The sequence below is a fragment of the Vicugna pacos genome, chromosome 6, assembly GCF_048564905.1.
Source record: "Vicugna pacos chromosome 6, VicPac4, whole genome shotgun sequence".
Taxonomy (NCBI): Eukaryota; Metazoa; Chordata; class Mammalia; order Artiodactyla; family Camelidae; genus Vicugna; species Vicugna pacos.
In genome coordinates, this window is record NC_132992.1 from 32776165 (window position 1) to 32788187 (window position 12023).

General features: G+C 46.9%; 1 protein-coding gene and 1 non-coding gene across 8 annotated transcripts in view; both read right to left on the reverse strand.

The window, feature by feature from the left end:
• SLC7A7 (solute carrier family 7 member 7) overlaps positions 1 to 12023 on the reverse strand; it is a 31918-nt gene that overhangs the window by 3577 nt on the left and 16318 nt on the right. For all 7 annotated transcript variants that reach the window (XM_006217217.4, XM_072962794.1, XM_072962797.1 and 4 more), the window contains 2 exons: positions 1804 to 1929; positions 868 to 1012 (listed from right to left, as the gene is read on the reverse strand). In XM_006217217.4, coding sequence (XP_006217279.1) covers positions 868 to 1012; positions 1804 to 1929 — 271 coding nt within the window. The remainder of the gene's footprint in view (positions 1 to 867; positions 1013 to 1803; positions 1930 to 12023) is intronic.
• On the reverse strand, positions 7086 to 7159 carry TRNAA-AGC (transfer RNA alanine (anticodon AGC)). The gene has a single exon. It is a non-coding gene; the product is annotated as a tRNA-Ala (tRNA).

The window sequence follows — 12023 nt, forward strand, 5'->3', positions numbered from 1 at the left end:
GGAGAGGCAAATCGCTGGAGTCATTCTGCTTCTGTCCAGTAGGTGGAAGCACCACCCAGGCCCCCACCTGCTTCTATTACCTGCTCTCAGGATTGCCACACTGGATGTGTATCCGGAGGACTGTTTCTCAAAGCCAAAAGGAGTTTATTATGATTATTTTGACTTAAAAATTTACAGCAACCTCACTCCCTGGCAAATCTTGGTTCCTAGAAGCATTGAATTTTAGACCCAGGAAAGGCTCTGGAGATGGTAAAATTCAATTCCCTCAATTACAGATAAGGAGCAAGCAAAGATGGCAGGGGATTCCCTCAAGGTCATCCAACAAATGAGTATAAAGACAGGTTGGGGCGCTTTGACTCCCTGCCCACTGTTCTTTACACTCTGCATGACTGCAGGGCAATTCTAAGTAACGATGGTGTGATGTCACCGAATGACTGAAACGACCAATACCACTAAATCAGTATGAATTTGAGAAACAAAGAAGGGATCAGAAGGGAAAGGAAGGTTTCTGGTAGCCTCTGACCTGAAGTTATCTATATGTGAATAAGGGTGAGTCAAAGTTCTATCAAGGAAAGTACAGTTTTTGAAAAGCATACAGAAGCACATGGCACAGCCTGCTTTAATTAATGCAGAAATGCATGAACAAATGTGAAAAGGCCTTTCAAAATTTTGTTTTTAGACACAAAGTTCACCTCTTAGCTCTGTTACTGTGATCACAGACAAGCCACTTCTCTGGGCCTCAGGCCTCAGATCCGTTAAAATGAGGCTGATAAAATCAACCAGTTGCGGTATGCTGTCTGGCACACCGGAGAAGCTCAATAAACGATGGCTATCATTGCCATGGAAAGTTGATGGTGAGGTACCTACCTCTCGGGATTTTTTATCTCTTCGGTGACATAGTTGAGGGTGTCCCAGCCCGAGTAGGAGAACAGAGCCGAGTACAGTGCCAGAGCAATGTCGCCCACTGAAAATGACGAACCCTCAAAGGAATTCTCAAAGTGACTCGAGGCTCCTGGAACCCAGAGAACATGGAAGGGCAGAAGGATTAGTGGCCTACACCCCAGCTCCAGGAGAGGAGGGGAGGAATGGGAAGAATGGGCAATCACATCAGGTGTGTGGCTGAGAACACCTTGGCAGCAAGGATACCAGTGTGCAGAAGAGAGACATCTGCAGTAATGGGCTGGAACGTGGGGAGCAGCACCGGGATCTTGACAGGAAGGACCCGGGTGGCTTTCTGGGGTGAGAAACCACTGCAGAGCAGAAGGACTGGAGAACCAGTGTGATGCAACTCTGTCCTGCCTCCTTTCTAACACCAGACAGCTGATACGGGCTGGAGGAAGGGCAGGGCTCAATACTCCCAGTCAGCAGAGTAGCTGTAGGGTAGGGTTCACACCCGGAAACTGGAGAGGAGCAGGTACAAAGAGTTCATCTCTGCCCCAGCCCTCACCCGTGAGGAGCACAATCATAGCCACAAGCACTGGGCTCGGCAATCTGCAAAAACCGGCTCCCGGGGCATGGCTGTCTGCCCTTTCCCCAAGATCGGCCTCTTCTAGGAGGCAGCACACATGGAAGTTAAAGGACAGGCTTTGGGGTCAGTCTGCCTGGGTACAAATCTCAGCTCCACTACTTACTAGCTAGGGACTTTGGCAAAGTATTTAATTCTGCAGCCTCAGTTTCCTCATCTATAAAATGGGAAGGAAGATAGTACCTATTGAATGACATTTCACACAAAGGGCACTTAGAGAAGTGTGGCTCATAGAAAACGCTTAACAAATGTTAGTTGCTATTACTATTATTTCTTACCCTGGCCAAGTCTAACAATGCCTGCGATGATGACGGCGATCAGTGCCAATACTTTAGCATAGGTGAAAATATCCTGTACCAGGGTTCCCCACTTGACATAGGCACAGTTAATGAAGGTTAAGAGACCTGGAAGAAAAATAATACTGATTGGTGACTGACCCTACCATCCGGAGGGCCTTAGACTTCCAAGCAGTTTTCCCAGCATCAGTCACCAAAACGGACCATTTGGCCAAGGGCAGGAGTGTTTGGGCTCTGACCTGATCTTCACTGGAAACCTCTGCCCAGAATATCCTCACCATTATCAGTCAAAGATACTGGCTGAGCACATGTAAATGTGGCAATACACACACAGACACACACACGCTCAGCACTTGTGTGAGACAGCAGTTACTGTGGATTTGTTTACACACAAAAGTGTTCACAGCAACAGGAGGCAACTGGTAGCTGTACACGATTAGTGATGTGTTCCGGCTGTTGGCTCTGAAAAGTCACGATCTCTCCCCCTTCTCCAGCCCTGTATCCCCTTATATGGGCCCCAGGACCCAGCACTCCGATGCCGTGGTATTACTGTTAACCTTGACAAGTCCTGGTGTGACTTAGCCAACGTCTAGATCAGCAGGTCAGGACGTGTGGCCAAGGATTAGGCTGGAAGCCAGACTTCTTGCTCCTGCCGGCCAGCTCAGCCGCTTGTTTTCTGCTTGGAGAGATTCTCGGAACCGAGGTTCCTATAAGAGGGGGACAGTGCATTTTTCCTGACTGGACAATGCAAAAGTAGGAGCCACACACATTCCTCAAGTCCTTCCACGCCAGGGTAGAGGCAATCCCTTTACCCAGATGAGCCCGTAAAGTTCATGGATTACCCTTAGAGCCAGGCTCTTGACCTAGGGCTTCCACAAGGACTGAAATTCTTTGTGAAGTGTTATGTACATATGTCCAAAGTATAAGCATTTCTCTAAGAAGGGGGCCCATACCTTTTATCAGAATCTCAGAAACCCATGACCCTCCAAAAAAAGTTATAATCTGCTACCTCAGAAGAAGAATTCAGGAAGGGAAGCCTACTCATGCTGAGGTCGACTAATAGCCCAAGGATGTGCCGGGAGGAGATGGTGGGAAGAAAGTCGAAAGAAACAATTCTGAACGTAAACTCAGTGTTCCCCAATCCCCCACCCACCTCTTACTAGACAAGCTGGCAGGCACATACTCCATACCTTCCCTGCTGCAGCAAAGTGAATCGCTCCCCTGCTCCCTCCTTCCCAGCTCAGCAACTGGAACGCCAGAAGGAGGGCTTAACAGCCCTTCTCTCAAGGGATCCAAAGGCAGGATCAGAGTCAGCCTGCCTTCCCAGGGAGAGAGCGCTGGGCTTGCTGCTGCAGGCCGGCTCAGTCTAAGTACTCCCTGTCTCAGTTCTGGCCGTGGCGCGCCCCTCCGTGTCCCCAGTCCCCCTGTTCTGTTTTGTCCCGGTCTCATCACACTCTGGCCCAGAGGCTACTTCCCCTGAGCGGCAGGAAGACCAGCACCTCATAGCAGCTGCCTGACCTTCTGTCTCTCCCTCCCTTACTCACTGCCCAAGTTCTTTTCTGCTCTTCTGGAAAGGGGGCATTCCTGTCCCAAACAAGCACTTGCCTTCTTGCCTAATAAACAAGACAATGAACAACCAAACCTCATCACAGGACTGGGCAGAAATGCAGCCATAACTCCAGGCCAATGCAGTGCTAAGTTAATCATTAAAGACACAAGCATGGAGTCTCCATAGGCACCCCACAAAAATGACCAAATCTTTCAGATCTGCTGACCCTCCTTTACTCACCGCTCCTTTACTCCCTGCTGGACTTCTGCCTCCAACCATTCAGCAGCCCTCATGTCAAGACAGTCCCTTTCCCTGGACGAGTCTCCATCCTGTAACCTCAACCCCTTCCCCTTGGGCTCTGCTGCTGACTTGCAAGTATAACTCAAGCCACGTTTGGATTAGAAACACCAGGGACCACCGAAGCTGCCATGTTCACATGGGACTGGGATCCCCTAATCAAAATTCATGGTTAGTCCTCAGGGTCACCACAGGGCCAGCACCACTGGGAGAGACTTGAGGTTTAAGGGACTGGTTCTGGTTCATGTAGCCATGTGCCAAGAGGTCCTGTTCTCAGCTCTGTCCAGGGATGTGGGCAGGGAAAAGCCAACTCATTATCCTGTACTGCAACAAATTCTGAAAAGAAAACACATGGATTGTTTACGCTTTAATCCCTGCTTTTTTATTCTACTTCCAAATTCATCCTTTGGTATCCTTCCTTTCACTCACCAGTGTTTCCTCCTCCTCCCTCCTGAGCCTTTGTTCTTGGCCACTGACCCCACCCCCACCCCCATCTTGCCCTCATCCGCTCTCTGTATCAAGCACAGGAGGCTCGGTTTGAATGAAGAAGGGAATCCTATGGAAAAAGAGCTGGTCCTCACCTTCCCCAGAGCCCGGCTTCCTCCAGGGCCTCTTGGCCGTGGGAGCAGGAAACGGATATGGCAGACAGCAGTGCTGACTGGGCTCTTTGTCCCCACCCCCAGCGGATACAGCTGACCAATGGCCCCAGAGCCCGGCCAAGTGCACTGTTCTTAAAGTGGAGCCCGACCTCCTGCTTCAGAGGGAGGGAAGGGAAGGCTGGGCGGGGGTGGGGGGAGAACAAGGGGGTTAGAATAATATGGAGGCAACTGCAAGTTAACCTTGAGGACACAGACACCCTACCTTCCCACCTCTAGGTGCAATTCAATCTCCACCCAACACTGGGCCAAGTCCACAGGAAGATGGCCTGAAATCACCTTGGACCCTTGACTAAGGTGCAGCTCCAGTCCAGCTTTGACCGCTGCTTTGGAGGAAGGAGCAGCTGTGAAGAAGTCACTCCTATAATCATTGAAGGAGATGCTCTTGAATGGTCATCAAGTCCAACCTAGGTGGGCCCCCTGGAGGAGGAGGCTAGTTCCAACACTAAGGCCCAACATCAGCTCTAGAACTAAAAGCAAGGAAAGCACCTGCCTGGACTGATCCAGAACAGAACAAAGCTTGCAAGATGCCCAAACTAAACAGTCCCTGAAAAAGAACATTCAGCCTACAATTCTCCCAAAACCATTAGGTTTAAATATATACAATGTAAGGCACCACTTAGGCTGCTATTTAAGCCATTTTCTGCTTTAAATCCTCGAGGACTATTAAAAAAACCTCAGCGCTTTATTAGGCCACTCATTCCATTTTTAAAAAGATGAATAGCTCGTCCTTCCACTAAGCCGAAAACATCTTCCTCGCAGCTTCCAGCCAGTAGTACTGGCCCTGTCTTCTGGAGCCACACAGAATCAAGCTCAAGCCACTCCCACATTCTGACCCCTCTTATCATTAAAGGTTAACATCCTGTCCTCCTTGAGTCTTCCCTCTTCAGGCTAAAGACCAATTTTCTTCAACCTCTTGTGTGACAAATATGGCTTCCCACTACCAGCCCAGTTCTCTCCTCTGCAGTCAACGTCACTTTGTCAGTGTCTCCCTGGAAACTGAGACCCACACAGGGAACTCCAGATATTGCTGCAGGCAACAGAGTCTCGGTTTGAACTCATTGTCAACTGTAACTCCTTTTCCACCCCCTGAACTGATGAGTTTTTCCCTCTCCCCTTTCTGGGGCCTACTGAAAGAGATTCTTCTGAATCTCAGATATGGGACGTTACATTTATTCGTAGTAATCTTCCTCTCTGAATTTTTAGGCATCATTCTCATCTGCTAGAAACGGATTTCTTTTCCCCCTTAACTTTATCAGTTAATTCGAATGCCTTCAATTTTATGAAATCTGGAAATCTAATAGCATACCTTCTGGGTCCTCACTGAAGTCACTGATAAAAATGTTGACTAGGATAGGCAGAGCCCTGCCTCTCTGCTGTCATTATTCCACAATGTCAACCAAGAATCCAACTAGTTTTTTTTAATCTAGTCCACCTTTTTCTACATTGTCAACAAAAATATCATGAGAGTTTGTCAAGAATCTCTCTGAAATCTGTATGCACATGTAATGCTCTAGTAATCGAATGATGCTACCAAATGCTTCAAGTGACATGAGTACATATTTATGCTAGAATGTTCATAACTATAGCATTACAATAGTCAAAAATTTGAAAAAACCCAAATGCCCATCAGTGGTAGAATGGCTATGTAAACACAATGGAATACTGAGCAGCAGTGAGAATGGACCATCCACAACTACAGACAAAAAAACGGATGAATGTCACAAACATATTAAGTGAATAAGCCAAACACAAGAGAGTACAGATCCTTTATGCCCATTTACATAAAAACAAGCTAAATTAATCTATGTTACTAGACGTCAGAGCAGTGATTTCCCTCAGTGTGTGTGTCGGGGGGCATGGGGGAGTGACTGGGAGGAACCCAGGAGAGGTTCAGGGGGCTGCTTTCTTGATGTGGATGCTGGTTACACATGAGTTCAATTTGTGGCAATTCATCAAGCTTATGTGCACTGTTCTTTTTGTATATTACACTTGAATAAAAGTTAAAATTGAACAGAAACATGAGGTTAGCTTGCTTTTAACGAATCCACACAGGTTACTAGAGACCCTCTTTCTCTTCATACTTTGCTAACCAGGTTTAACAGATGAGCCTAGAATTTGGGCAAGAATCAACCTCATATTATCAATGCAGAATGCTCAGAATCTACCTCTTTCTTGGAAAGCCAGGTTATCACCTGTGCTGGGCACAACAGTGGCCCCAAGAAGCAGAAGAGTCAGTGTCAGAGGGATCTGATGTGAGGAAGACCTGACTAGTAACTGACTAGCTACTGCTGGCTTTGAAGATGGAAGGGGGCCAGGAGCCAAGGAATGTGGGCAGCCCTCTAGGAGCTGCAAAAGGCAAGAAAATGGATTCTCCCCTAGAGCCTCCGGAAAGGAACATGGCACTGCGGACACTTTGATGTTAGTCCAGTGAGACCCATTTCAGCTTTCCGACCTCCAGAACTGCAAAATAAACTTGTGTTCTTCTGAGACACTAAATTGGTGGTAATTTACTATAGCAGCAACAGGAAACCAATACATCACTCAACAGCTTCCTTTTTTACACCCTCCCTGTTCTCCAAGATCCTAGAGATGTCTAGTGGTCCTTCTGTCATCTCAACTAATTGTAAATCCTTTCCATTTGTCTGCAAGTAGATGGTTAAAAACATTGAGAGCAATCTCCTCAACTTACTTGGTCTTGTTTTCTTGTTGGCCTAGATCTATTGGCCTGTTGGGATTTTACTGAACTCTTTTTTTTTTAATGGAGGTACTGGGGATCGAACCCAGGACCTCATGCATGCTAAGCATGTGCTCTACCACTGAGCTATATACCTCCCCAGGGAGCCCTTCCTTAGGTTAGCAATCCTTCTGCAGTTAAAGTGAGAAGAAAAGTCTGTCATCTCTCCTTTCTCTCCACCATCTATTATCATTGAACTAACTGACCCCAGAGCATCCAGACTTGTCCCCGCCGTTTTCACCCTGAACGTTGCTCTCAGAGCCTTCTGTTGGCCTTAGTCAGCTCTTCAGGTCTTAGTTCGTGCTGGGCATTAACCTTCAGGACACTTTCCTTGCAGTTCCGGGCCCCTCCTATATTTATTTAGTCATGGTTATATTACCTCTCATCATCTCCTGTATACGCTGTTTCTAAAAATCTAAGTTCATCAAAAAGCAGTGTGCAGGGGAGGGTGTAGCTCAGTGGTAGAGCCTGTGCTCAGCATGCACAGAGTCCTGGGTTCAGTCCCTAGTACCTCCATTACAAATAACTAAATACATAAATAAACCTAATTACCCTCACCCCGAAAAAACAACCAACCAAAAAAAAGTTAAAAAAAAAAAAGCAATGTGTTCAATTACATTGTTTTTTCTTCAGATGATTCTCCTCCTGTTCTTCCTAAATAAGGTAAGTTTCAACTATTTTTATCAGAATTTCATTTTGAAGAAGCTCCTAAGTTTTTTTGTCTTTAAATCCCTGGCTGTAAGATTATAATTCTTTGCCCTGAACTTTTCTGCAATCCTCTTGCCTAAAATTTAGAGTGCATTTTGGAGGAAACCCAGCATTTTTTTTTTTCTGGGAGGTACAAACTCTGAGAAGTCACAGTGACTTCCTCACAAAGATTCCACATTTCCCTGGTTATCTAAAATAATAATGATGATGATAATTATTAATATAACAAATCCTTATCCTTTAGAGTTCATATTGAAGCCTTTATGGATTAAATGGTAGGACATCTTGGATTTGATTTAAATAATGCAGTGGGCTGAGGAAGGGGTGGTTAGAGCATAGACAAAACAACGTTGATAATCATTCATGCTGGTGCTTGAACCCTGAGAGTTCATTGTACAATTCACTGTACTTTTGCATGCGTTCGAAATTTCCCATAATAAACCATTTTTTAAAACGCAGAGAGGTCTTGCTTCTAACAGAATGCAATTGATTTTAGCAGAAGATGCTCAGGGAATTGAAGTTTCCATTGCTACTGTATTTCCCTTTCATAAATTTTATCATTTTTGTGAGGAAAGTAAAATACTTATTCTTCTGATCTGTGGGCAGTATATGCCAACGATTATATCATTCCTACTTTTGGCGGGGGGGTTCTTATTCTCTTGTTCTCTTCACCACGCTTCTTCCCTTAGGATGAGGATTTATTTCCATGCACTTTACTCTGGGAGACTTTCAGGAAAATTCCCTGAGTAGAATCCGAGAGCCCTCAGACAGCACCATGTAGTAATTCTGCCATGATAAGCAGATGGGATGAACAGAGGCCACGGCCTTGGTGCCCTCTCTAAGAGGTGGGCCACATATGAATAGTTAGGAAGGAAAAGACCTCCTCTGTTTAACAGCAAGCAGCAGCCCACCTGCAGGCAGAGAGCTGGAAGCAGTACTGAGCAGTACTGTTCATCACATTTGTTGGGAAAGAAAAGGGGAGGTAAAATTCTTTGAGGTCTCTGTGTCTTGGTGTCCTCAAACTTCCCTTCCTGCTGCAATCAAAAGAATCAAAATGTGACCTTGCCCAGGGGGAGGGAGCAGGCATCCATTATTACAGCAGAGTCTCATTTAAGTCCATCTCTCTTTGATATACCACATCCATCTCAGCTCTTCGAGTAAATCCATCACTTTCGAACAAGTTACACTCTTTCACTGTCATATTCCAATGGCAGATGAACTTGTTTCCTCCTTGCAATAAAATTAAAAAGCAAATGTGTTTATTAGCCTCACTGAATGTTTCTGAGTCCAAAAGCATCACTCCGAGTCTTCTATCCTATCTTCTCCAAATGCCTCACTGAGCAACTTTTCCACCTTTATTCTTCTTTCTCTAGAATATCTCATAGTCCAAAATACCCAGATTTATACTTTCATCTTTGCATTTTTCTCCTTTTCTCTAAAATTCCAGTTTAAAGCCTTTTTAAATGCACCTCTCCCAATCTCTATGAACTCTGCTCCCTCCCTCTCCAGAGTCTATCCCTCTGTTATCTTAGCATTGCCAGTCCAGTACTCAGTTCTGTGTTCTATTTTCTCTCTCACATAGACAGCCTCGAATGACAAAGAGATGAAGAGTCCACCTGCCACTCTGTTTGCTGTCTGGAACTTCAAAGTCGCCAGTGACACATCTCATGTGTCTTCAGACTGGTGGCGTCATTCAGCCCCCAGCAGTCAGCAGAAGGATATTAGTCTGTGGGCTTGACTGGTGTGAGGGAGCTCTTCGTCACACGTTGCTCAAGAAAAACCACGTTTCTCTGCATTAGGCTCTACTACGTATAGTCAGCGTCACACTGCTGGGGAGCAGCCCAGCCCGTACCTGGTACGCGCAGGCCTGCGAGGACCCAGATGTCTCCAGGATGCTCTACTGAGGCTGTTTCCTCAGAAGCACTGGATTTAAGCTTGCCCCCAAAAAACACAGATCTGTTGCCTAAAGCCAGACATTTCAAGTTTTTCCTCTTTTCCTCAACTGCTTGTTCTGTTTTGTGTTGTCGAACGCTGGTTGAAAAATCACTCAAAAATCACTTTCTTCTTAGCTTCCTTGACGTTTTAGTTCTTCCATCCTTCCTAGGTGCTATTATGTCTCAGACAGCAGATGTTCTCAAATGCTTTTCCCTTTTTTGGGCTACCGAACCATTTCGCTTACTCAGGCATCATGGGTGAGGGCATCTGGCGAGAAGACACATCAAGCACAAACCCTGGGTCACTGGATTCGATTCCTCCCACTCTGCCTCCTGGAACTCAGTCAGCACTTTAGTCGCTGTGGCTCTGTGCCGGGGCGCAAGCAATTTGTCCAGGGAGGCACTCATATTAAACCACTCCATCGGCTCCTGTCTCAAAGCCAGTGAGTCCTTGTTAACTGGATCCTTACTGGTTTGCTCAGCCAGGACCAGTTCAGGTTCTCAGAAACGGGACCCCAAGCCCAAGTGAGCATCAGGATGGCCAGAAGAGTGTGGACCTACAGCTTTGGGGCTCCACCCCAAGTTCTGATGCAAGACATCTGAGACGACGGGAACTCCCAGGGGAGTCTGGTGATCTGCCTGCCTGGGGCGCGCTACCTTAGGTGGGCACTAAACAAAACGATCAAGTACAGAATGACTGCGATCAGAACGAGACCAGACCCTCTAATTCAGCTCGACACTGGCTTCTCTTGACAAGCTGTAACAAAGTCCACTGCTCAGGCCCCACCTAGACAATGAAGTCAAGCTCTGGGGCGGAGCCCAGGCATCTGCATGTTTTTAAAGCCCCCTGGGTGACTCTAAAGCACAGTGACCACTGAGAACCTCTCTTCCCAAGGTTCCCGCAGTTCTGCTCAGCAGTAAACTTTCTGCTTCCTCAGTTCCTGTTCTCCAAGCCAATTCCCATTCTTTTACCCAGTAGTTCAGATTTACTTGGTTGGGGGAACAGGGAGGGAGAGGAAGGAGCCATGAGTATTTTTTTAAACCCCCTAGGCAACATTGTAAATCAACTACACTTCAATTAAAAAAATGAAAATTAAGGGAGGGTGGGTATAGCTCAGTGGTAGAGCCCGTGACCAGCATGTACGAGGTCCTGGGATCAGTCCCCAAGTGCCTCCATTAAAAAATACCTAAATAAACAAAAATAAATAAACTTAATTACCTCCCCCAAAAATTAAATTTAATTTAAAAATAAAATAAAATAAACAAAATTAACAAACAAAAAAATCCTAGGTAATTCCAAAGTTCAGCCAAGGTTGGGACCTACTGTCCCCAGCTCTTTCCCCAGCCTCCTCTAGCCTGTCCCCTTAGCCTTTTCTGAGACAGAGAGAAAGAGAACAGAGAAAGGAAGAGATCAAGGGTGAACCCCTGAAGAGCCGTGGGGACCAGGCCAGCACAGAGCTCCACCTCCCTCCTTGGTGGTGAAGAGTCTGCCGCAAAGTTCACATTGACCCCATACCAGAAAGAACCCAAGGCTCTGACCCCAGCCTATCTGTTGCTGTGAATGTGGAACAACTTAAAATAGCTCTTGGGAAAACCGCTCCAGGAGAGGTTATTCACTTCCAAGTAGAAAGTTCAAAGGGCAAAAGGCAGTTGGGGGCCCAGCACCTGGCTGTTCCACTTCATTAGCCCCAAGCACATGATGTCAGTCATTCTGGTACCAGAAGAAGCAGCATGAGGACAGTGGCCAAAGCTCCCAGAGAGCCGAAGTCCCCTGGAGTCCACAAGCAGCTCGAGCAGATGCGGGATGAGGGGTCTGCCCTCCCCTCTGCCCAGGCCCCACGGCGGCCCTGAGCGCCCACCGCCTCCCTGAGAGCCAAGAGCATGCACTGCCCTTCTCGGCCAAGATGAATCTGGAACTGCGGGTATTCATTCCTCTAACAGTCATTCCCTAAAACACCCACTACACGCAAGTCATGAGGGTCAAGCACCAGGGACACCAAGACTGCCTGATCCCTAAAGAGCAGTCTATTCACGGGGCCGCCCACACGTGTGCTGCTGGCCGACTGGTACACGGGTGGACTGAACACATAGCAGATAAAACGTCCCATTAACAAAAGGCAAAAATCTAGACCAAATATCTAGACTAGGGCAATGGTGGGCGAGTGTAGACAAGGCAGGAGCAGAAACATCCAAAGCTGCTAACAACGGGCCAAAGCATGTTGGCTCCCAAGACAGGGCAGTCGGGTGGAGCTGGGCTTCTGGACCCTGAGCCCTGATTACACCAAAAGAAAAGTGCCCTCTTCGCCTCTCAGCACCCCCAA